General features: G+C 43.2%; 1 protein-coding gene across 3 annotated transcripts in view; it reads left to right on the forward strand.

The window, feature by feature from the left end:
* Positions 1-602: 602 nt before the first annotated feature.
* ppp3cb (protein phosphatase 3, catalytic subunit, beta isozyme) overlaps positions 603-23,029 on the forward strand; it is a 33,902-nt gene continuing 11,475 nt past the window's right edge. Inside the window, exons 1-5 of one of the 3 annotated variants that reach the window (XM_044040263.1) lie at positions 603-647; positions 13,954-14,154; positions 16,933-17,057; positions 19,708-19,819; positions 21,637-21,782. In XM_044040263.1, the coding sequence (XP_043896198.1) occupies positions 13,986-14,154; positions 16,933-17,057; positions 19,708-19,819; positions 21,637-21,782 (552 nt within the window). In that variant the 5' untranslated portion in view covers positions 603-647; positions 13,954-13,985. Of the gene's footprint in view, positions 648-1,018; positions 1,318-13,953; positions 14,155-16,932; positions 17,058-19,707; positions 19,820-21,636; positions 21,783-23,029 lie in introns of those variants that run through there. The other 2 variants (XM_044040261.1, XM_044040262.1) reach the window with 2 other exon arrangements.

Raw genomic sequence — 23,029 nt, forward strand, 5'->3', positions numbered from 1 at the left:
GGTTAGAGTCAGAAGTCACCGTAGCATAGAAGCGTGTGTGCGTGTGCGTGACTCTGCGTGGGAGTTCCTTCTCTCGCCATTCCGGGGTGTTGCCAGCAGCACAACAGCAGCGCACGCTCGCTCTCACAGAGGGAGGCAGAGCCTGCGCGTCTCTCCTCTCTCCAAGGCGTCCCTTCGCCCTCCAACCTCCACAGTTTACCCCCCGCTCCACCCCATCCTCACCTCCCCTATATACTCCACCATCAGCACCGCCACACCAGCAACCCCCCGCCCTCCCGCCTCCTTTTAAAGAACAAATTCGGGGATTCAAGCATGCCACAACAGCAGCTATAGGTGTCCGCCTATCCTCTCCCAAAGTCACCGCAGGCGCCGCAGCGGGCTTCCCCCGTCCGAGAGAGCACGGAGACTCCACCGAGTGATGCCACTGCTGCGGCGAGAACAGCAGCCAGCGACCGCGCACATCTTTGACGCCTGCTGCTGCTGCTGCCGGAGGACTAGACACCACAGACTCGGCCCTTGACAGAAGAGAGTGAGAGATAAAGAGATAGAGGGAGAGCCTCCCCCCACCCCGCGGCTCTTCTGCTCCCGTCCCGACTCCAGGATGTCCGACTGCAGCGCCGACCGTCCCGGCGACCGGGTGATCAAATGTAGGCATGCCAGACCCTGCACGGCCACTGAGCGCTTCCTCTGTGCCAATGATTGCGCTGCCTGTCACTCATCATCGTTCTGTTCGGCTTGCACCGGTATCTCTCTCTGATTCGCACGTTTCTTTCTTTTCTTGCTCTGGTTTTTTTTTTGAAGTCCATGGTCGTGTGTCTATTCTTGTAATCTAATAATAATAAAAGAAAGAAAGAAGCCCATTTGACCGGCGAGTCGCCATGCATGTGCCTCTTAACCTTTTAGGGGAGGGAGGTGATGATGGAGGGAGGCGGGGGTGGTGGTGGAGAGGGGGTTAACCCAGCACGATACGCCATAATCAGGGTCTTCCCTCGTTATTCTATTAGAATTCACCCCCTCACCAAGGCATTACCCCATTTTCTAACAAGGGGAAGTCTCTGCCTCCATGTATCACCAAAGCTAATGTGCGACACTCAGTGCTGCATGAGCTCCGTTTACACCATCCACTCCTAGCGGTGGTTTCGTGTTACTGAATAGTAAAACCCTATAGAGACACAACTGAGAGTGATAGAGAGGAGGGGAAGCACAGAGCGAGAGAGAGAGAGAGAGAGAGAGAGAGAGAGAGAGAGGGGAGATGAGCATCTTGTTCCAATGAAACATCAAGCAGTGTGACGATGACAGCGAAAGGCAGACATAAAGGTAAATAAATGTTACGCATAACCTGCGATCTTTGGTGTTGTGCTTCTGCTGTGGATGTGCTTGGTGTCACGGGATGATGTTGCATGAAAGCAACGATGTAAGCAGAGGAGAGGAGAGAAGGAGAGAGGGAGGGAAGGATGCTATGGAAGACTCATCACTCGGAGATTCAAGGATTTTTCATCTTCTCTGTCTTTGCCTTCATGTTGTAGTGCGCGTGTATGCGTGCGTCGCGGTGGCCGTGCCTCTGATGTGCTGACCACTTCCACATGAGTGGCCTACATTAGCGATCTAGTTTTATTTTTAGACAAATCTGAGCCAAAGTCGTGTAATCGATGGGTCTAATCGGCAGGTAGGCAGACAACTTTGCAGGCCGAGTGCGCATCACCGTACCCGCGAGTTTAAATTGAGTTTTCCAGCCTGTGTGTGACATGAAATCATCCCCATGTTCGCTGATGTGACACGGTGTTCACACATGATGGATCTGTGAGTGGTTGTGATCCGTGGCTTCTGTCAGAGAGGCCTGAATGTCAGTGGGTGACTGTGCCTCTCTCTCGTGCGTATCCCTGTTCCACGGCTCCGTAAAGGCTTCCCCTTCCCTCTGGTTTCCCTCACACGCTACTGAGAGACAAAATGGTGTTTTTAAGGATGCTGGGCCGCGCATACATGTGAGCCTCGTCCCTGACAAGGATGTCGCCTTAATAGTGTTAGTGAATCATTGGATTATGGAATATTTAATGTGTTTATGCGAGTGTCTGTTTCTGCTTCACGCGTGGGCGGCTATAGGGGGAGGTAAAGGAGGGGCTCCCGCTCGGGTCAGGATCCGCGGAGCTTGCACAGATTGTCGTGTGTATCGGGTCACAACCAGGCTGGCACGGCTTCCACGCACGCAGCCTGGCGGACTGTCTTCTCCCACTGGCTCCGCTTAACAAACGCACGAGGTCTCTCTGCCGGAAGAAGTGGAGCTGACAGTTGGATGCGCCGCTCGGGCATGCCCCGGTATTCCGTGCGTGCGTGCGTCGTGCTTGGAGGGGGGAGGGGTGGGCTGGGGGGCGTTGGGGCTCTTGCAGTTTTTGCACGTACAGGACTCGAGCACTGCATTTGCATATGCCTACAGTACAACTATGCTACTAGCATACATGGATGCAGCTGTGCAGGGGCGGTGCTAGTAAATCTAGGCTCCCGGAGGGGAAACATTGACTGCAACTAACTGACCCCCACCTCACCACCCATTCCATCTGTTCTCTGCCTCCTCCTCACATGCACTGTGTCAGTCTACATAATCATTTATGTTTGCATGCATGTCGTAGCAGCTGGGTCATCCAAACCCAAACGCCACCTCAACACCACGCAAACCAAGTGCCCTATATTGACGGTCACACACGGTGCACTCAAACACACACACAGACGTGCCTCTTCCCTCACACGTAGCAAAAACAACTGGTGAGAATGATTTAGAGAGTGTATCAGGGGCATCGTTCAAAGAGACGTCACCTCTAAAGGATGGACTGTGCCAGGTAGTTCCCCCACGTTATAGATTGCTGTGAGAAAAGCACAGAGATGGAGCCAAAAGACAAAGCACACGGAGACGAAGGGACAGAGAGGCAGAGAGTGTGGGGGCGAGGTGAGGGAGAGGGAAGGAGAGAATGTGACAAGGCCACGAAGGAGGTGAAGTAACTGGAGTGAGAGAGAAACGAGAGAAAAATACAGGGGACATAGTGTGTTTCACACGCTGCTGAGCGGCAGGACAGCTTTCTGTTCCTGAACCAATGGACCTCTCACACCCTTTTTGATTCACTGATCTGTATGTGTTGTACAGACCCGAATTGGTCAGAACAGAACACAACACTTTGCAGGAACACAATGTAAGTTGCCAGACTGATAACTGTAAATACAGCTGGTCAAAGTGGATCCTAATTTACCATCTGTAACAGTAAAAAGACATTATGCTGTCAGTCTCCTTGTATTCCCTGCTCACAGAGGGACATCCTGCAGCATTAAAGATACAATAAGGAAAAATTCACTTATTTTTGGGACAATAGACAAGCACATCGTACAGTACATTATGTTAGAAAATGTTGGATTATTTTGTTAATTAGTCCGACTAACTCAGTCAGGTAATAATACAGTTTGGAGTTGAATAACTACTTCACATATACATTTAATTGGACTCAAATTGGCCCATAGTTCCCACAAATGAGCTTGGCGTTGGAAGTGATAGAAAAATAATAACAATAATAATAACTTTATTTATAAAGTGGTTAAAAAACCTTGTTTTTTTCACAAAAACCAAGGTTGCTGTACAAGTAGACAAAAGTCAAAACAACAAAAACACAAACAAAAGAAGCTAGAAGAAGCTATTGTGCATGAAAAAACGATGTCTTTTTGGACTGACAAGCAGGACACATTTATGCTTTTTCAGCGTAAAACTATTAATTATATATACATATATGTATGTATATATATATATATACATACATATATATGTTGTGTAGCAGAGTTGAACACGTTATATTCAATAAATCAATTCCCTGCTGGTGTTTGTATACTGGGACAAGAACATTGTTCTTATCCCAGTATACAAACTTGTGCTACTCATGATATAGACAATGGAATACTGGAATACTTGTGCACAACACAGACATGGAGCTTGGCTCTGTAGTTCTGAAGTTACAGTTTCTTAGAATCCTTAACTAAGGTTCAAAAACCAGGTCCAGATAAGGACAGACCCACTGGAAATGGCCAAATCTCACTGCTGCAGAACAACCATGAGCCGAAAGATGAATTAAATGGATTAAATGCTTCCGACTGCCTTTTGCTACCCCTTTAGCACCTAGGGTGTGTAATTCACACAAATGTGGTCTTATTCAATAAAACCAAGCAAAGTGTGATATTAGACTAAACTGGAGTTCCAAATATGAAACAAAAACAAACGTATACTCCTGTACTCCTGCACACAGATTTAATTAATAACATTATTGATGGCTGCTGTCCAGCCAGTGTCATTGGCCTGATACTGTGCACGCTGAGTCACTGACATGGAAAGGAACCATGCTTTATGTTGTTAGTTACATTTGCGCGTTTCCTTTCACGACATATATCAAAATGTCTAGTGTGAAGGACAGTCTGTTGGACACGGAAACAAGTAGGCATTTATGGACACAGCTTCCAAAGTGGATTAGTGTGACCTCTGAGTCAGCACAAGTTAAAGGTGAATACTCCCTGTGCAGGTGAATGGACGAAATACTGAGGAGTAAAAAAGATAGGACATTTTGGTGGATAGCTTGGCTTGTCGAACATTCGTGTGACTAACAGCATTAATCATGCCTGTGTGCGCTCCTGTTAGGTGTTTCATTTAGGTGTCGGTAATGTGCACACTGCTTCATTGTCATGGCTTACTGGTTAATCTAAATGGAAAAAGAACATTATTATTCACAGTTAGTTACACCGCTGTGACAAATCAAACAGTACAGACAGAGCGAGGCTCTAAAATGACCTTTCTGATGCCACATTAATACCAAAGCAATTTTAATTATATACTTTAAAGTGTACGGCGTATTGTATGGGTTTATGTAATAAGAGCGGGAACTCAGTAGGTGATTCATTAAGTAACTGTTCAAACTGGGTCAAATTGCAAGGGAATAAGATAACCTAAGGTATATGAAAGGACCTTAAGTTTTCCAAAATTGGGTTTGATTTATGTATTTGTAGAAAAAAAGGTTATTTTTGTGCAATGTCGTGTCCATTGCAACTGTAGACACCATTTAATTATTCGGCCACCAGTATAGCTTCCTGCTAACATACACTTAAACATACACGCAGTGGTCACATGTCTGTGTTGTGCACAATGGACTAAAGTTATTATGTGTTTATTGACTATTGATATTTCTATCATATCATTCTATATTATCATAGTGAGACTTCCCCCCCCGGCTTCAACACAACAAAGTCGTCTCCATGAAACATTGTCATGCAAATAGTGCAAAGAGGTCTTTTGTAATTGTTTGCCTTTAAACATATCAGTGAAAGAGACGAGTTTTCACAGAAACAGAGTGGACCCATGTCCAATAAGCACACATGCAATTATGTAGTATTCATGACAAACACACACACACACACACATACGTACCACCCCTGGCAAGGCTTGAGGCACACTGGGCATATTTCTTTTTAGTGCAGCATGCTGTCCCGTTCCTCCATGGTCCCCTAGAGCTCTCTCTCTCTCTCTCTCCCTGTGTGTGTGTGTGTGTGTATTTTGGAGTCTGGTGTTATATTTTGAAGCAGGGGTCCCACCTTGACAGGTCTCTGTGCACATGGTGTGGAGGGTGGCAGGACAATGGCTATTTATATAGAAGTACTCCAGAGGAAGTTGGGGGGGTGTCTAATGAGGGCAGATTGTTAGGGGTTGGGTCGCTGTTTCTGTATGTGTGTGTGTGCTTGCGTGCACAGATGGTGCTTCATGTGTGTACTGTGCATTAATTGAATGACTTCAAACGCCTCTTTTGTTGCCCCCCACACACACATACACACCCACCTTCAAAGACCCATGGATCTGTGTTAGCTGATCTGGGTCAAAGATGGTAGAAAAATACTCTCATACTCCCCAATTTCTGTTCTTTCCTCCCTCACTTTGTCCCTTCTTCATTTGTTCCTGCTGAGACAGGCAGTGGGATGAACTGATCTTTGGAGATGTGTGTGTGTGTGTAATCACTTTAGATTAAGTCCTGTTGAGGGCAACACATCTAACATAGCACACACACACATACTGGAATGCCATCACATCTGGTGGATGTCACTGGATGAACAGTAGTCAGATACAGTCTGTAGTTGCAGACACAGTATTGCATTGTAATAATTTCATTCACAGCCTACGCAGCTGTCTGTCAGGCGTTTGTGATAAATGTTTGTGTATCATTTTTACCTTGAGAACTGATGCAGTTTAACTTCTGACATATTTACAGCTAGGCCCCAAAGGCCATTTCTGTTTATCTTCTCTAAATCTGACAAGCAGTTGATGGAGAAGCACCAGCTTGTTTTTTTTCGTACCTATTTTGCCATATTTTGCAGCATTCAGGCGACAGGCACAAACAAGTGCTGATGGATCGTGACTGACTTCTACCGTCATTTCTGCAATTGTCATTTCTGAATGCGAAAGGTGTCCCCGAGTTATTAAAACTGATGAAATATTCCCATAATTAACTTTAGCCATTAGGGATGAAGGGTGCACACAATAACAAGATGATTCTGATCAGATTCTGCTCCAGTTAGGCTATTAGGCCAGCCCAAACAAATTACAGAGATTTGGTTGAAAGCTATGTCATAGATTTCCTCTCAAGCTTCCTCTCACTGCTCTGTGATGTGGAGATTTTTGGCTGAGCTGGCAGCTTTGGTGCCTAATAAATTCCACACTGGGGAGTTTAGCTATGGGGAAAGGGCCAGAAGACAAAAACAGTATAAACTACATTAGGGGGAAGCTGAAATTGCTTTTCACCTCTTTGCTCATCTCACACCATTTGGTCCATCTCAAATCACAAGCGCGAGTCATGTGATCGGTTGACTCAGTGAAAAGGACAGCTCTGGATGAATGACATGTTTTTTCATTGCACTTGTCTCCACTTGAGGGAGTGGAGTTCACTGCGTTCATCACAACAATCACTTTAGTCAAGAATTGCAGGATTTATTAACTGACTTCACTGTTGATCTTTCTGTTCAATGTGACACTGTTTCAACAATTTGATCTAGTATTATGGAGGTTTGCCATGCATGGGGTGGTGTAATCAATTCACATTCAGTTTACCCATAGGTCGCATTTCCGTTATTATGCATTAATTAAGCCTGGCTGATGACAAATCAACCTTTGTAATTAGTTTTGTGTATGTATTACACTAATGGGATTATTTATATACATATATATATATATGTATGTACATACATATATATCATAGTTTCACACAGAAGGCCCGTTTTCATACTGAAGGCCTGATGTTCCTAAATTCAGAATCAGAAAGTATTCTGATTCTGAAGTTCTCCTAGGAAAGAGGACGTAAGACAGAGAAACGATGCATGGTCAAGGTTGTCGCCACAGAAACTGATAGTGAGTAGTTTGCCACAGTTGAACCTCAAAGAGAGAGAGGGAGAGAGAGAGAGAGAGAGAGAGAGAGAGAGGGTGCCAGGCATCTTGGCCTTGTGCACTGTTTCAAGGATCGTTTCTGTACGTTTTTCAACCCGGGCAAGGTGCTCGTCAGAATCTGAGATGACGCCCTGCAGTTCATCTCTGGCTTTGCCTTCTCAGTACTGAGCTGTCTTCAATAAATTCTTCCACCTTAATTCATCACTGACTCCAGAGATTTTATCACTGATCCCAAAGCCCTGGTAACAGAAATCCCCCCAACAGTTACTAATTAAAAAGTAACTGTTAGCTGATAAAAAGCTGTCATGGTGCATAGTGCCATCTCTAGCTCTGGTTACATCCTCCCGGTCTTCCTAGTAGGTTGGTGTATATTTGAGCAGTTTAGGTTTTGACCTGTTTGTCATCTTTAAACTTTGATTTTTCCAACATTACTGTTGCATTATGTAACATCTGAGGCTTAAAGATTGCATTCATCAGCGTGAAGCTCTCATCAGCACCCATTCTGTTACTACACTGCAAAAACAACTACAAATTGTCATTCATAGTTCTCTAAAAGTCACTGCATCAGAAGCAGCTGTAGATTTCTTGAAGACGTTTCACCTCTTGGATGAGAGATGAGGCATCTTCAAGAAAGCTACACGTCCAGCTCGTTTAAGTGTGTTACCCTGTGTCTTAGGCCAGGTTCACACTGCATGTGTGTGCAGTGCATTACAACTGCAGATCTAATCTGCTGATCCGCTGCTTCTCACACAGTTGTGTTGTTCACTCAGGGAGCGTGCCTGCAGCAGAGCTTCTACAATGTTTAACATGGATTTGCCTTTGGAACGCAACACATTGATGGAATCAGGGAACTGAAACATGAGAGTGCTTTTTACTTTGAAACAGGAGCAGGACGCGTGGCGTTTGTGACAGATGTAGATACTGAACCTGTGAAAAAAGATCATTTTTGCTGTGATATGTGTGCCGCAATATGTGGGCAATATGAAGATCAGTTCATATTTGTGCCAAAGTAAATAGCAAGACATTTTACGGTACACACATGTATCCAGTGTAAACCTTAAGCTGCTCTCAGACATGCACTGAACTCTGGAGGTACTCTGGAGATTGTCCAGACGGGCTGTATGTGTGAATGAATGAAAATGGCTGCTCCTTAGTCTAATCTCTGGATAATGTCCGAGTGAGCTCATGTGAGAATGAAATTAGCGAGTGTCCTGCCTCCTGCATCCTCAAGCGTGTTTCGCCTGGATCCTCCAGAGATCCAGCTGCTGTTGTGAACATGTGTCCTGTGGCGTTTGACATATGTCGATGTCAAAGCCCATTTTCTAGACATTATTGAGAGTTCATGTGTGAAAAAGTCTTTACAGTGTCAGTGCCACTGACTGTATTCAGGTCCCACTGATACAAGTGCCTGACCAATTTAAAGTTGGTCCTAGATGCCAATTCACCGTGATTGTATTGCATAAAATAACTAACTTATCATTACTCGCTGATGGCTTATTTTGAATTGTACATTGGGGAAGAGAAATAAAAAATAAAAAGAGTAGGCGTGGGAAATAGTTTGATCAGAAAAGTGCAATAGCCCCTCCATTCATTCCTCTTTCCATGCATGCAGAGAGTTTCATTCATGCATACACGCCTGTGATTCCATTCATACAGAAATGAGGATCCACATCACTCTGGTGTACGTGATCCTACGTTCAATTCTAAAATATTTTCATTTCCTGGAGCATACACAGTTGACCACATGGTCACAAATGTTTGGGCTTTTGCGCTGACGACTGTGCAGGGTTCATGTGCTCTGTAAACGGTTGGATTTGCATCATATAGATACAGAACCTTTAAAGGTTGAGTGCCATGGGGAAATTTATTTTGCAAGGGCTTTGACTTGCAAAGACACAAAGATATTATTGGTAAAAATAGCAGAGTTCTGTTTGTGCTTTTGAAGTAGAAACAGTCCCATCAATAACCACCTTCTTAACAAATAGCAGATTATCTGAACTGTTCCAAACACTCGGTGGATGACGTGGCTTTCTTCATTTCCCGTGCTGCTCTCACACAGAGACTCAAAGTAGACTGGTCCCACTAGACTACTTGAAACTACTAAAATGTATTGAATCGTCAGTGGGTGCGTGGTTCTGCACAAGGTCAAATACTGAATTTGTACAACTTGGTCTTGTCAGATGAGCCTTTGTCGGGAACCCTAACATGTGATGTCTGAAGTACCTCTTTACAAATGTTGATCTGTTGTGTTTGTGTGTCACACCATCATCACAAGTTTACTTAAGTGTGTTTCGTGTGTGTAGTTTTTACCTCATGCTCATCAGGAGCTCAGGTTTGTTTGCCTGAAAGTGTATTCTCTTCTCTCTCTCTCTTACTCTTGATAGACATGACCATAACAATCACTTACACACTAAAGGTTCAACACAACTCACTAGGATACAACAGGTCAATTAACATAGAAGGACAACAAAAATACTCCATCTTTTTATGTGAGAAAGTGTCTTTTAAGCCACGCTCGTGAGTATGTAGTACGTATGACAGCCAGTCTCTGAGTGGCTCCGCAACTTTACATTTACATTTAAAGCATTTAGCAGACGCTTTTATTCAAAGTGACTTACAAGAACGGAATAGGCTACATAGAAGAACAGCGGACTGATAGAGGGTGAGAGTGCCGAGGTGGATGCAAGTGCACAAGGAGATGCAGTGGTAGGGGGGGAGTGATAGGGTAAGTGCTCGGACAGAAGATGTTTTTGGAAGAGTTGGGTTTTCAAGAGCTTTAGAATGAAATATCTCAAAACCTGTTTCTGGTTTGGCAATTCAAATGACACTGCACTACCCCTAAAAAGACAATGGACATGGGAAACAATATACCTGCTAAACATCAGCACGTTAGTACTGTGCCAATGTCAGCTTGATAGCATTCTAATGTCAGCATTTAGCAAAACACAGCTGTGCATTGGCGATCGGTCTATTACATCCTAACTACTGTCAAGTGAGTTCAAAGTAATCTGATTAAATCAGCTGCGCACAACTCTGTGTGTATCTCATGGTGTGTTTCCACCAAGTGAAATACTTTGGTTTGGTTTGGTACGGCATGTATTTTTTTGGGTTTCCATTAGGAATAGAACCAAAATAATCCTTGGTGCCGAGAAACCAGAGTAATGGTACAGTACGACCGGTTCAAACAGCCACAAACTGAGCAGATAAAAATGAGCTGGTGGATGTCCTCCACTTTTGTCTGTTGTGTTGTGTTCGATGTCGTTGTTTGTTGTTCGTTGTTCGTTGTCGTCGCACTGGTACAACGTCACGCAACGTGTTACACTGATGCGGCCATTACCAAGTGAAGGCACTGTTCTCAGTCGAGCAAGCCTGACCGAGGGCTTTACTGTTCTAAACCGTACCATACTGTACCAAACCAAAGTGTATCATGATGGAAACACCACTTCAATGTAGCATTGTTCAGTTCTCATGTCATCTGGTGACAGATAGAGGCAACATGCTTTAGTAAAGCGAAGCGGCTACAAACAGGGTGACTGACTGCAAATGCAAAGAAACTCCCATGAATGTGTCCCTGCACTGCTGCTCTTTACACAAACACTCCTTCAGTTAGGTCTGATAGTATTGCTTGACAGAGCCTGTTTCCAGATGAAGGACACTTCATACTAATGATGATACATACAAACAGAGGCATAAAAGTAACATCAATAACCACTGGTTGTCCATACGTAAAATGTTCAATTAGGTGATTTGCTTTGTTTTGAATCAAATTAAATTTCCTAGTAGCTTGCACTTAGTTACCACTTATCCTCAGATGGCCGAAGGGGAGTTGGAGACATTTCCAGCTGACTTTGGGCAGGTTTCCACCCTGGACAGGTCAGCAGCCAGTCTATCACAGGACTAACATGCAGAGACACACAACCCTCCATGGTCACATTTACACCCATGGTCATTTTACTGACTCCTCAAATAAGCCACACAGACTGTGGAGGAACCTGCCATCTCCCCATACACAGTGTTCCCAGATTCAAATGACACTGCACTAGCCCTAAAAAGACAATGGACATGGTAAACAATATACCTGCTCATCATCAGCATGTTAGTATTGTGCCACTGTCAGCTTGATAGCATTCTAATGTCAGCATTTAGCAAAGCACAGCCGTGCATTAAGTGTCGTCTCTCAGGGCTGTCACGAAAAAAGCCCCCCCCCTTCTTTGCTTTATCCATCTTTATTTCTCTCCGTCTCTTCAATTCATATAAAACAGTTCAGTTCTTTGAATGATAGATTACACCTAAATATGAATTAATGCTCTCATTATTGGGGGAGAAAATGACTATTTTTGAGGAAGAAAAAGATGGATGTCAGTGTTACAAATTTAAATTCAGACATAGTTTCTACATCATTCACAGCTTTAAACAGGAATCTTTAAGTCTTCAGTGTTTCCATTCATGCTTTAACCTTGTAGTGTGCACTCATCAACCCGTCAGTTGTCAGCATCGGTGGTCAAGTGGAAAACAACTTTGTGGTTTGACTGTGTCAGTACCGAACTTCTCCTCTCTCTCTTTTACAACTGCCAACTATAGTTCCTTTCTCTGAGCTCAGTGTCTCTGCCACTCTCCACTCTCCCTCTCATACCTGCCCTACTTTCACACTGCTCTCACTTTTTACGAGTTTCACAGCCCCCACCTTTCTCTTTCACACACAAGCCTGAGTTTTACCTCGAACCAGAAATGTACATACAGCACATAGAATGCACAAAGTTCACGTACACTTGCACATACTTACTGTTTGTGCAATATAGTATGATGAAGGAGGAAGTTTATACCTTTATACTGGCTGGGTTCATTTGTTTTTGTTTGATACGTAAAAATGAAGTCATATACAGTAAATACCGACATGCATGAGTAAATCTTTTCTGGGTTATTTTCTCTCAGAGCCTGAGGTGCAAAAAAACCATTTACACTAAACCCAACCTGAGAAACACTACTGGTTGTTGTTACTTGTACAACTTCTGTTCTCACAAGATAGAAAACAGACCTGGCAGCTTGGCAGCTCACGGTGTTCTGGGACATCTCAGGGTGTTCTAGCGTGTTAGGTTGAGTCTTGAGCTTTGGCAAACCTTCTTGGTTTGTGGTAGGTGCCGTTAAATAATTTAGGGTGTCCAAACGGGTCGTTCAGTTTGTCTTTGTAAAGTTGTGGGTAATCAGAGACGAGCGTTTGTTCAACATCATTGGTTTGATCAGGGATAGAAAATATCTGGAAACCTTTGCAGCCATACAATAATAACTCAGTGAGAGGCCAGAGGTTCATTTTTATCCAGTTCTTGTAAAACAGCAAACACAAGCTCTGTCGCTGTAACTGGTCAAATGGTGCTGATGATTTTACAAACCATGCATTATGGGTGTATGTGGTTGTTGAGTGACATTAATGCACAACAATTAAAATTTAATGACGGCCACCAGTGTAAAGCTAAGACTGTGGGAAGAGAGAGATGCAGCAGGAGAGACAGAACTGAGGGAGAGAGAGAGACAAAGTGACAGAGAATGAAAGAGTGTGTGTAGCGAGAGAGTGAGAGAGCTAGGCCTAGTTTTAGTGTATAATCTAGGCCATTATCTGTGTTAGCACTGGTGGGGCTCCAACAGACTCTGTGGATCCTGCATAACAATACCTTTTATAAGCTTGTATGTGTGTGTTGTGTTGTGTTGTGTCGTGTATGTGTTGTGTATGTGTGTGTGTGTGTGTGTGAGAGTGTTCCACTACAGTGCCACACTTGAGTATTCATGCATGGTATTGCCATTTTGCCATACATAATATGCGCATGCGCTCCTGTGCCTCTGCTTTATTTATCTTGCCACTGAGTTTGTTCCTGTTTAAGAACACTTGTGTGCGTGTCTGCATTTTGTCGAGTGCGTCTTCATATATGTGTGTGTGTGTGTGTGTGTCTGACTGCTCACGTGCAGCTGTGCTCTCTTGCTGTATCACCCCCCGTTGACAGTCAACCCCCCGCTCCAGCAGAGCCCTGGGGGCCTTCATTATGTAAGAAAGACATTACTGCAGAACAGAGGCAGAGAGACATTGCTGCAGAACAGAGGCAGGCAGCCGTGGTAACGCTGGCAGCTCCTGCTTCAATACAACACATATAGCTCTCTCCATAAAACACAAACACACACACACACTCACACACACGCTCGGAGCCTGCAGCAGAAGTGTGATCAGGATAATGGTGAAGATTGAGAGCTGCTGATGTTTGTGGCCTGCTTAGTGTGGTATACAAGAAATGTCAATAAATCAAATTCTGCATTATAATAAATTCTCTTCTCTTTCCTACACCAACCTCTCTCATTCCCGCTGCAATCCATTTCTCCCTCCATCCATATGTGCATTCACATTCTTAAACTCTCCTTTTCCTTAATCTCAAATATGATTCATTTCCCTCCATCACTGATTCTCCTCTGACTCAATTTGTCTTCTTACTTCCATCTGCCTGCAATCCTCCACCATCCCTCTGTAGCGGTCCCCTTCCCCCTGGCCCACCGGCTGACCATGAAGGAGGTGTTCGATGCCGAGGGTCGGCCGCGCGTTGACCTGCTCAAAGCTCATCTCACCAAGGAGGGCCGGTTGGAGGAGGCTGTGGCCCTGCGCATCATCGATGAGGGCGCCGCCATCCTGCGCCAAGAGCGCACCATGTTGGACATTGAGGCGCCAGTCACGGGTATGGAAATGGGAGGGGCTGCTGGATGAGTCGGTAATTTAATGAAGAATTACTGGAAAGTCAATACTGATTATAAAAAAGAAAACAAAGAGTTAGATGGTACATGTCTCCAGAGTAAATACGACAATACAAACTGCTTAGACAACTCACGAACAGCTTAGCTTAGCACGAGGACCAGCTAGTTTGTACATAGGCCTTTAATACCTCATTTTTAAATGATATACCAGACCAGTTATTGGCTGGGAGTTGCATCCCAATGTGTGGCATGTTGTCATGTGATTGTGAATCTCTGCTGCTTCTGTGAGTTCACACTACATTAGTGAGTGTGGGCAGGTCTCTACGAGCTGTGTCTCTGAGTATTTCACACTTAAAGATGTAACATTTCTGGATTAAAATATCCAAAAACAACAAGACTAACGTTATGTATCTTGTTGACTCGCGTTAGCCAAAAGATTTCCAAAAGCCATTAAAACCATAGCAATCAGTGTTTCAATTCATTTTAATGGCTTCATCCTCTTTAACCGGCTCTGCTATACATTAGGAGACAAACGTGATAGGAAGTATGTATTTTGACTACCATTTTCTGTGCTTTTCCCAATGTTGGAATGACTGCTGATCATGTGGTGATTAGCCAAGACTAACATGTGTTAATAGTTTAGCTTTTACCTCAGCAGATTTAGTTTTACCTCTGCACAGAGCCAGCCAAGACATTTCCCCCTGTTTCTATACTCAATATGCTAAAGCTATGCTAATGAGCTGCTGGCTCTTGACAAAATAGGAGTGGTATTCATCTAAAAAAAGTGGAAATGTGAATTTCCTAAAGTGTCAAAGGGTGTTTTTTTTCAAATGGTTTGCAATTCTCCTATTGAAAAAAGAGCTGTGTGTGTGTGTGTGTGTGTGTGTGTGCACATATACATGAGTGACACTTCCTTTCACAGCGAGGACACAGATAGTAACAAACAGAGGCACAGAGAAATGGAGCTGCAGAGCAAAAGACAGAAAGATTTGTAATTATGTATAAATCAGATTCTATTTGTCAATTCATTAATCTGCCACACTTACCTGTCACACTCTTAATATGAAACGCTATTTGGTCGCAGTTCACTGAGAGGACCAGTTGGCACTCATGTACCTCACAATAGCGGGTGCCGGGTTTGGTGATATCAGCGAGTATTCCCTTGCCAGAGAAATGGAACTGTGGAGTATGTGGAGGTGGAGGAGGAGGAGATTGAGAAACAAAATGGAAAACAAGATTCTGAGGCGATTACAGACAAACAGGAAGACAGACTCAGACACTCGCAACCTATTGACACCGCTTGGTGAATATACCTGCGCATCTCTGCCTGCATTTATGCAAGTGCAAGCAGTGAGACCATGTTGTGTGGGTTGTCAGGCCCACGCCGTGTGGGAACAATGCTCCGTTTTCACAGGTACAGATCCCTGGGGACAAAGACAGATAGACAGGCAGTTGGAGAGACAGCCAATCATGAGCAGCTTAGTGCAGAGGTTCTCCAGCCTTCTCATTCCCATGGAGCTACGTATTGATCATTGTTTCTAAGTTTTTTTCCGGCAGAGAATCTGACCCAGAAACACTTGAGAGCGCTTTAGTGTTTGTCTGTCCGAGTAAGCTGTGATTGAAAATGACATTCCATAAAAAAGAGCAGATCAGGTGGTTAGGACTTTAAGAAGATCATTAGAAAATAGTTTGTGCATTTTGATGCAGTCTCTGTGGAAATGCTCTAAGATAAAGGCAAACTATTGAACAGACAGGCCGGTGGATGCTACAATCGAAACTGACAGGCTTTTAAGGGTTCACATGAAGGCGTCTGGAAGAGACAGGTCTGAGGAGGACGACAGCTACAGATCCGTTTCATTCATGCCATTTTTTTGTATTCCCAAATCCCACTTCAAATTAAAGTGAAGGCTTAGGAGAAGACAGAAAAACAGACATTAATTTGGCGAGCAGATTGGGAGACAGACTCTAAATGCATGTGAAATGGCCGTCTTAAAATGGCTGTGGAGGGGCATCTATGACATCGACTGGTGACACGGATAAAAGGAGAGGCCAGACAGATGGTCAGGGTGAGGGAAGTGGATTGGAAGATGTTTACTCGCAGATCATTCACAGTCTCCTGATCTGAATTGTTGCAAAATCTGACCTTATGAGACCTAATATTTAACCAAAAGTCATAACTAATGCATTTTTATTTTATTACCAATTTATCTTATTATTTAGTTCTGATTTGTTTTATTTACAGAATTCTGAGAAAAGGTGAAAAGTATTCAGTTCGAGAGACAAAATATCAGAAAGAATTTTGAAAGTGAAAGTTTGAAAGTGACTCTGGTGAGTAAGTAGCTTTCAATTAATTTTTATCAACAAACAGAACCTGTAGTTTCAGGTCTGAAGAGTAAATTACACAACATTTCAGGTGATTTAGATGAGGATTGTGATGCTCAGTGTGAGAAAGACTTGATTGATTTATTGTGCGTTGTTGCACTCTTATACTGACTGTAGTATTTAATCAAACTCCTCACAGCGATAGAGCCAGAGTCTGTCTGCTTTGTTTTGTTGTTTTATTTCTTCAGCCGACAGATGAGCGGCGTTTCTAGATCAGCACAAAGGACAGATATACCTCTGTAGATGCAAATCAGGCCATATGGAGCCACTGAAGCAAACACACTCCCCACATTTGTCCACTGAGTTGTGGAAACTAAACATGTGGCAGCTGCGAGCTGTGGTGTCTGCGACTGTAACAGTGCCGTGTGTTGTTTCCACAGTGTGTGGAGATATCCACGGCCAGTTCTTCGACCTGATGAAGTTGTTTGAAGTGGGAGGTTCTCCTGCCAACACACGCTACCTCTTCCTTGGGGACTATGTGGACAGGGGCTACTTCAGCATCGAGGTAACGATGGACACTCATCAACGCGTCTTCAGTCTGTAGATTTGAAGCGGTGTATTCATACACAATATTGCATATAGTGAACACACAGTGTTGCCTTCGGGTCTTGCACCTTTTCAAGGGGTGAGATTGATTTCACTGCTGAGGTATACAGTTACACTGTGCAGTATTTAATGTACACACATGCACAAAAGGCACTTCAGTGTAGCACTGATAAAACACACACACACACAATGTGTGTCTGTACATAAACCAAGGTGATGTAATTTAAAATTCATGGACAGGGAGTCTCATTATTAAGATCAGCTTTCATGCACTATTCACATTTAGTAGCCAGAGCTTTTCCAATAGGACACAATGGACGGCGCATGATTCAAGGTCTGTAATCACTGACAGGAGTATAATCTACTGCTCACTGAAATATGCATGGAAGCTGAGTGGAGATATAGAACCTCATCCAGAAGGCAGTTTGGACATTTGATTCTTTGGATGTGAGTGCAGTGAAGTATTACTGTGATACTTTGATACCAGCAGAGCAAATTAAAGGTCCAGTCTGTAAGAATTAGTCAGATGGTGAGACTGCAGATTGTGGCAAAGTGCAAAACTCCTCTGCTGAAGGAAACTACAGTGGCCTTCACTCACCAGACAGAATGTCATTCGTCTTTGTTTGCATTATATGTATGTCTGTATTTAAAAGGCAAATTGCACATGCCGTCTGGTTTGTTCATTTGGAGTGCTGTAGAAACATATGGCAATTTTATACTGTACAGTTCTAGCACGTCTCGGCTTGACTCTACTCGGTTTGGTTGGTTTTCCATTACTAAAGTACCTCCTCGGTGCGGGGGGGGAGTCGTCATAGCACAGCTGCATGAAACTACTCACAAACTAGTGACTAGTGACTTGTAAAGCAGTTATTTTTGGTGTAACGAATCATTAGACTCAGATGATTAAAAAGATTGTTCACAGAATCCGTCAGTACTTCCTCCATGACCGGAGCACAGACGTCTGGCACAGTCAGTGCACTGTAATACGGCAGAAGGGGTTGTGATGCGACTGGCGCGCTCACGATTGTAAGCTTTCAGCAGTGCTGTCGCTAAATACACCACACTCCTCTGTTAAATATTGAAATTCCAGACATTTCCTTGCTATAAATGTTGGAGATTAACGCAGAACGTTTTCAGCATTTTTAAAATGTTTTAATTGATCTACAGTTCGGTATCGTTCGGTTTGATTCTCGTGTCAGACGTCACACTCATGACTCTTCCAGTGACGACACTCTCTGACCGATCAGTAGCTGGAAGTCTGTCCACATTACATTTCAGTATCGTCAGAGCAGGTACCAAAAAAGTAGCACCAGGTACAATCTGCAATGGAAAAGCGAATAAAAACCGATTAGAGTGGAGTCGTGATATAAGTGTACAGTGGAAAAGCGCCAAAAGTGGTGCAAGATGGCAGCATCTTTAAAGCAAATCCCTTGCCCAGAGTCTAGTCTGGGTATTATATATTCAACAATCCCTCAGAAATGTTACACACTGCACCTTTAAATCCATTATACACATGGTGAATGTCTTCTGAAGTGGCCATGGCAGGAGGCATGGAGTGAGTTTGGAGCAGTGGGAGCAGTTTTTAGGCCACCTTCCTAACACACACTTCAAGGGCACAGAGAAATCAATGTAGAGCAGGGATGGATTAAAGGTGAGAGAACACTCTCCCCAGCCATTTGCAGGGTTAATACAATGATAACGGTAAAAGCATGTAAGATGCGACAACCGCACGTCTGTTATCACTTTATCGTTTTCCTTCTAACTTAATCAACACTGATTTGGGATGATTCTGATCACAACCCTCTGTATGCCCATGTTTACTCTGGAGCACAGATCAATTTGCTTTCAACTCAATTCATTCATTCACAGAACGAATGCCTGGCTCCATCATGATTTTCTGAGTTGTGATTTAAATTGTTTGAAATTATTAAATGAAGGGAACTGAAAGTGAAACTCTGCCTCTCATACTATTATTTATAACGTTTAATTATGTGCTAAAGAGCTAATTTTGTAATTTTGTCCTGTAAATGGAACATAATGTCTAGGTCCCTTATTTCCAATGAAGGACAATCTTAATGCTTTAGATATTTTGGACAATGTTATGCTATGTTAAGACTCTTTTCTATTCCAACATGACTGTGCCCCAGTTCACAAAGCAAGGGCACTAGTTTGACATGGTTTAGTCATGGTTTAACGAGTTTGGCGTGGAGGAACTTAACTGACCCGCACAGAGCCCTGACCTCAACCCCATCGAGCACCTTTGGGATGAACTGGAACAGAGATCGTGAGCCAGGCTTTCTCATCCAACATCAGTGCCTGACCTCATAAATGCTCTACAGAAGGAATGGACACAATTTCACTTAGAAACACTTCAAAATCTTAAGGAAAGTCTGCCAAGACCTGTGGAACTCCATATTAAAGTCCTGTATATGTGTTTGTATGTGTTCCATACTCTAGTCCTGCTGTGTACAGTATCTACGTGATTACTACTATAAACCAATGCATTACTCAAAAAATACATCAAGTTACTGCTGTTGTGTTGTTTTTTTTTCCCACAATTGAGCTTCTCTTGCTAACTAGTCTTTTCTCATCCATGGCTAAACTTTCAGTGTGTGTTGTACCTGTGGTCACTGAAAATCCTCTACCCAAAGACGCTCTTTCTTCTACGGGGAAACCATGAATGTAGACACCTGACGGAATATTTTACCTTCAAACAAGAATGTGAGTAACTCTTGTGATCTTATGTCTGCGTATCATATCATGATCATAGCATAGCATAGCATATCAGATGTACCTTGTTAAAATAAAATAAAACTCAACCGTCCATCACAGTTTCCTGTAGCTTAAATCACATTTTCCAACTATTTGTTGGTTTGTTAACGAGTTATTTTTTCATTTTACAGCAGATTTCTGTATGATTTGATAATCAGAGGTAGTTAAATACAATCCTTCCCTGCTGACACAGTAACGTCACGTTGAAAATGGCAACTGTAAGCAGCTACATTTGCAGCATGTCAGCTAACTAGCGACCATGCCATGAATTAGGGATACTAAAAGACTGTGTTTGTGCTTAAATTGCACGATACGGGCAAACTAACCATACAGATTTTATGTCATAATCAGAATCAAATGTCACACATTCATCATCTTATCAACACAACTGTAGACATCTTCACTTCTTCCCTCCTCCTCATCTTTTTCTTTTACTGGTAGGTTGCATCGTCCCTCCTTTCCTACACTTCCTTTCTACTTCTCCTCCATCTCTACCTCCCTCTCCTCTCTCGCTCCCTCCCTGACTCTCTCCTCTGCCAGTGAGTTTTACCGTCCTGAGTGAGAGTGGGTGATTAGCAGCAAATTAATTTGGCTTGTAATGATTGGCTCAGGGACTTACTCCTCTGTGTCTGATTGGCCAAGGGACGAGGAAGCTAATTTCCCCTGGTGCTCATGGCGAATAGTGGTCGCCCTCAATTACCATCTGCTGTGTGTGTGTGTGTGTGTGTGTGTATAAGTACACGTACTATGACTGCATGTGTGTGCAAGAGTGTCTTTATAAATGTTTAAGTGTGTGTGTGTGTAAGGAGCTCACAACTGGTGCAATAATGAGCTCTTGCTCTACACAAGGCAGATGGAGAGGTTGACAAACACACTCCTCAGCATCACCACACACACACACACACACGCACACACGCGCGCACACACACACAATTGCTCCACAATACTGGCTTCGATTTGTGTACATTTTGTTCTCACGTCCTCTTCTTACTCTCTTCCCTCTCCCCTCATCGTTACCCCTGCTTCCTCTCCTCCCCTCATCACATGTAACCTCTCCTCCCTCTCCTGTCTCCTCCCATCAATCGCTCCATCCTTTCCTCTTTATAAAACGATCATTCTCCTCCCTGCTCGCTGTGATCCAAAATCCACCGTTCTTCCTCCGTCTTCTCCTGTCTCTCTGGCTCAGCTATTTAAATCATGTGATGTTGTTCCGTGTCAGATGTATTGTTTGGCCAGTGTGTGTGTGTGTGTTGGGCGTCTTTACTGACACCACTGCCAAATCATAAATCATTTTTCTTTAAGCAAAGATTTTGCCTCTACGCTGCTTCTTGTTTATGTTTTAGTCCGATTTTGTTCACAGGGAAAATAAATGGAGTCTTTGCATCCATGTGCTGCCTGAAAGAATCATGTGTGTTTTCTCACCAACATACATTTCTTCTCTGGAAAATAGCATTTCTTAATAATTAAAAAAAAACTGGTCACATGGGAGTGCATGTTAGCACCTTTATACTCGCGTATAGAGTCAGTCTAAGGCCTTAAGACCGAGTTTCTTCAGATCTGTCCATGTAAAGGCTTCATGTGTTTGATTTCCTGTTGCACAATGTGTTTGTGTGTGATATGAAACAAACCCACCCCAAGTGACAGCGACTGGCTGTATGTTTGCAGGGATAGTGGCTGTTCAAAGCATGTTAGAACACTTCCTTTGTCTCAAGCCTTGTACTCTCTCTCTCTCTCTCTCTCTCTCTCACTCCTCCATCCACCTCCAGGTAAGATCAAGTACTCGGAGCAGGTGTACGAATCCTGCATGGAGGCGTTTGATTGCCTGCCGCTGGCAGCCCTGATGAACCAGCAGTTCCTCTGTGTGCATGGGGGCCTTTCACCAGAGATCCACACACTGGACGACATCAAAAAGGTACAGTAAGACACAACACACTCACACACACACATGCAAGTGGGACACAAACGGGCCATATAAAGAAAAGTCCATACTGAAAAGCATAACTTATGTAGGCAAAAGCTTATTAAATGTTGAGTATGTAACAGTCTGGTGTGGTCACACTCACTGCACCATCAGCCTTAACTGAAGCGAGAGAGCTATGGTGACATAAAACTAGCCAGAGCTAAACTAAATGTACATTTTCATTCTTCCCTACTTGTGAAAGAAAAGTTATTTAGTATTTTTTTTATTCTGTGTCACTAAATATATCAAGAGTTAAAGTCCGGTCACATTTTTAAATCAAGTTATCTTTTGTGGAGCGTAATATTGTGTAATTATAGTGTTCAGAATTGTTTAATTTGTCTTCCAAAAGGTTCCCAATGGACTATTTATTCTCTGTCTATACTCCTTGTATTACGCTATCATTACCTGCATGCTAGGTGATGTTGCTGTTGCCTGGCAACAGTCTTCTCACGACTTTACCATTTGAACACCAAGCATGCTGTCTTCAAAACTTTCCATGTTGTAAACACGAGTCCCACTTAAAGGCACCGCCACACCTGCTAATACGTTTCCTTTCATTACAAGATAAATTCAATTAAATTGTAAATAAAAACAATCAATCGTCATGTGACCTCACAGGAAGCTGATTGAGCCTTTCAGCTCCTCGCGACTCTCTCTGTGTTTCTCAGTGTGGTCACGTTTCGATCACGTTGCTGTGCTGCACACAGGAAGTGAAGGGTTTTACGTCAAGACAGATGAAGGAAATGACAACATCGCACTGGTTAGCATATGACTGAAAACACAAAGGGGCATTCAGCAGTTTGACCCCGCCCGCCCCTGCGCTGCTGCTGTATACATAAAAGCGCTCCCTCATTGTGGTCTGATTGTATTACGTGACAGATGGAGTTGTTGTTTCAGTTCACAAAGACCAAACAGAGGCAGAATAATAACCTCAAGAACAATAAAAAGTGCAAAGCTTGAATTATAAATATTAGCAGTAAAAGTACAGGCAGCGTGCAAACAGAGATATATTTATGTATTAAATTAAATATGAAAGGTTAATTTTCTCAAAGAAACTAGTTTAATAGTTCAATTAATATCTGTGTTTGTAGAATTACTAATGTTCTCTTCCATTTATTTTTTAAGTAAACAAGTAGAAAAACATGACAACAGTGCAAGAGTTTCTTTAGTTCTTCCACTTTACTGGAGTTACTGCTGAT

Source organism: Solea senegalensis, linkage group LG12, assembly GCF_019176455.1.
Source record: "Solea senegalensis isolate Sse05_10M linkage group LG12, IFAPA_SoseM_1, whole genome shotgun sequence".
NCBI lineage: Eukaryota > Metazoa > Chordata > Actinopteri > Pleuronectiformes > Soleidae > Solea > Solea senegalensis.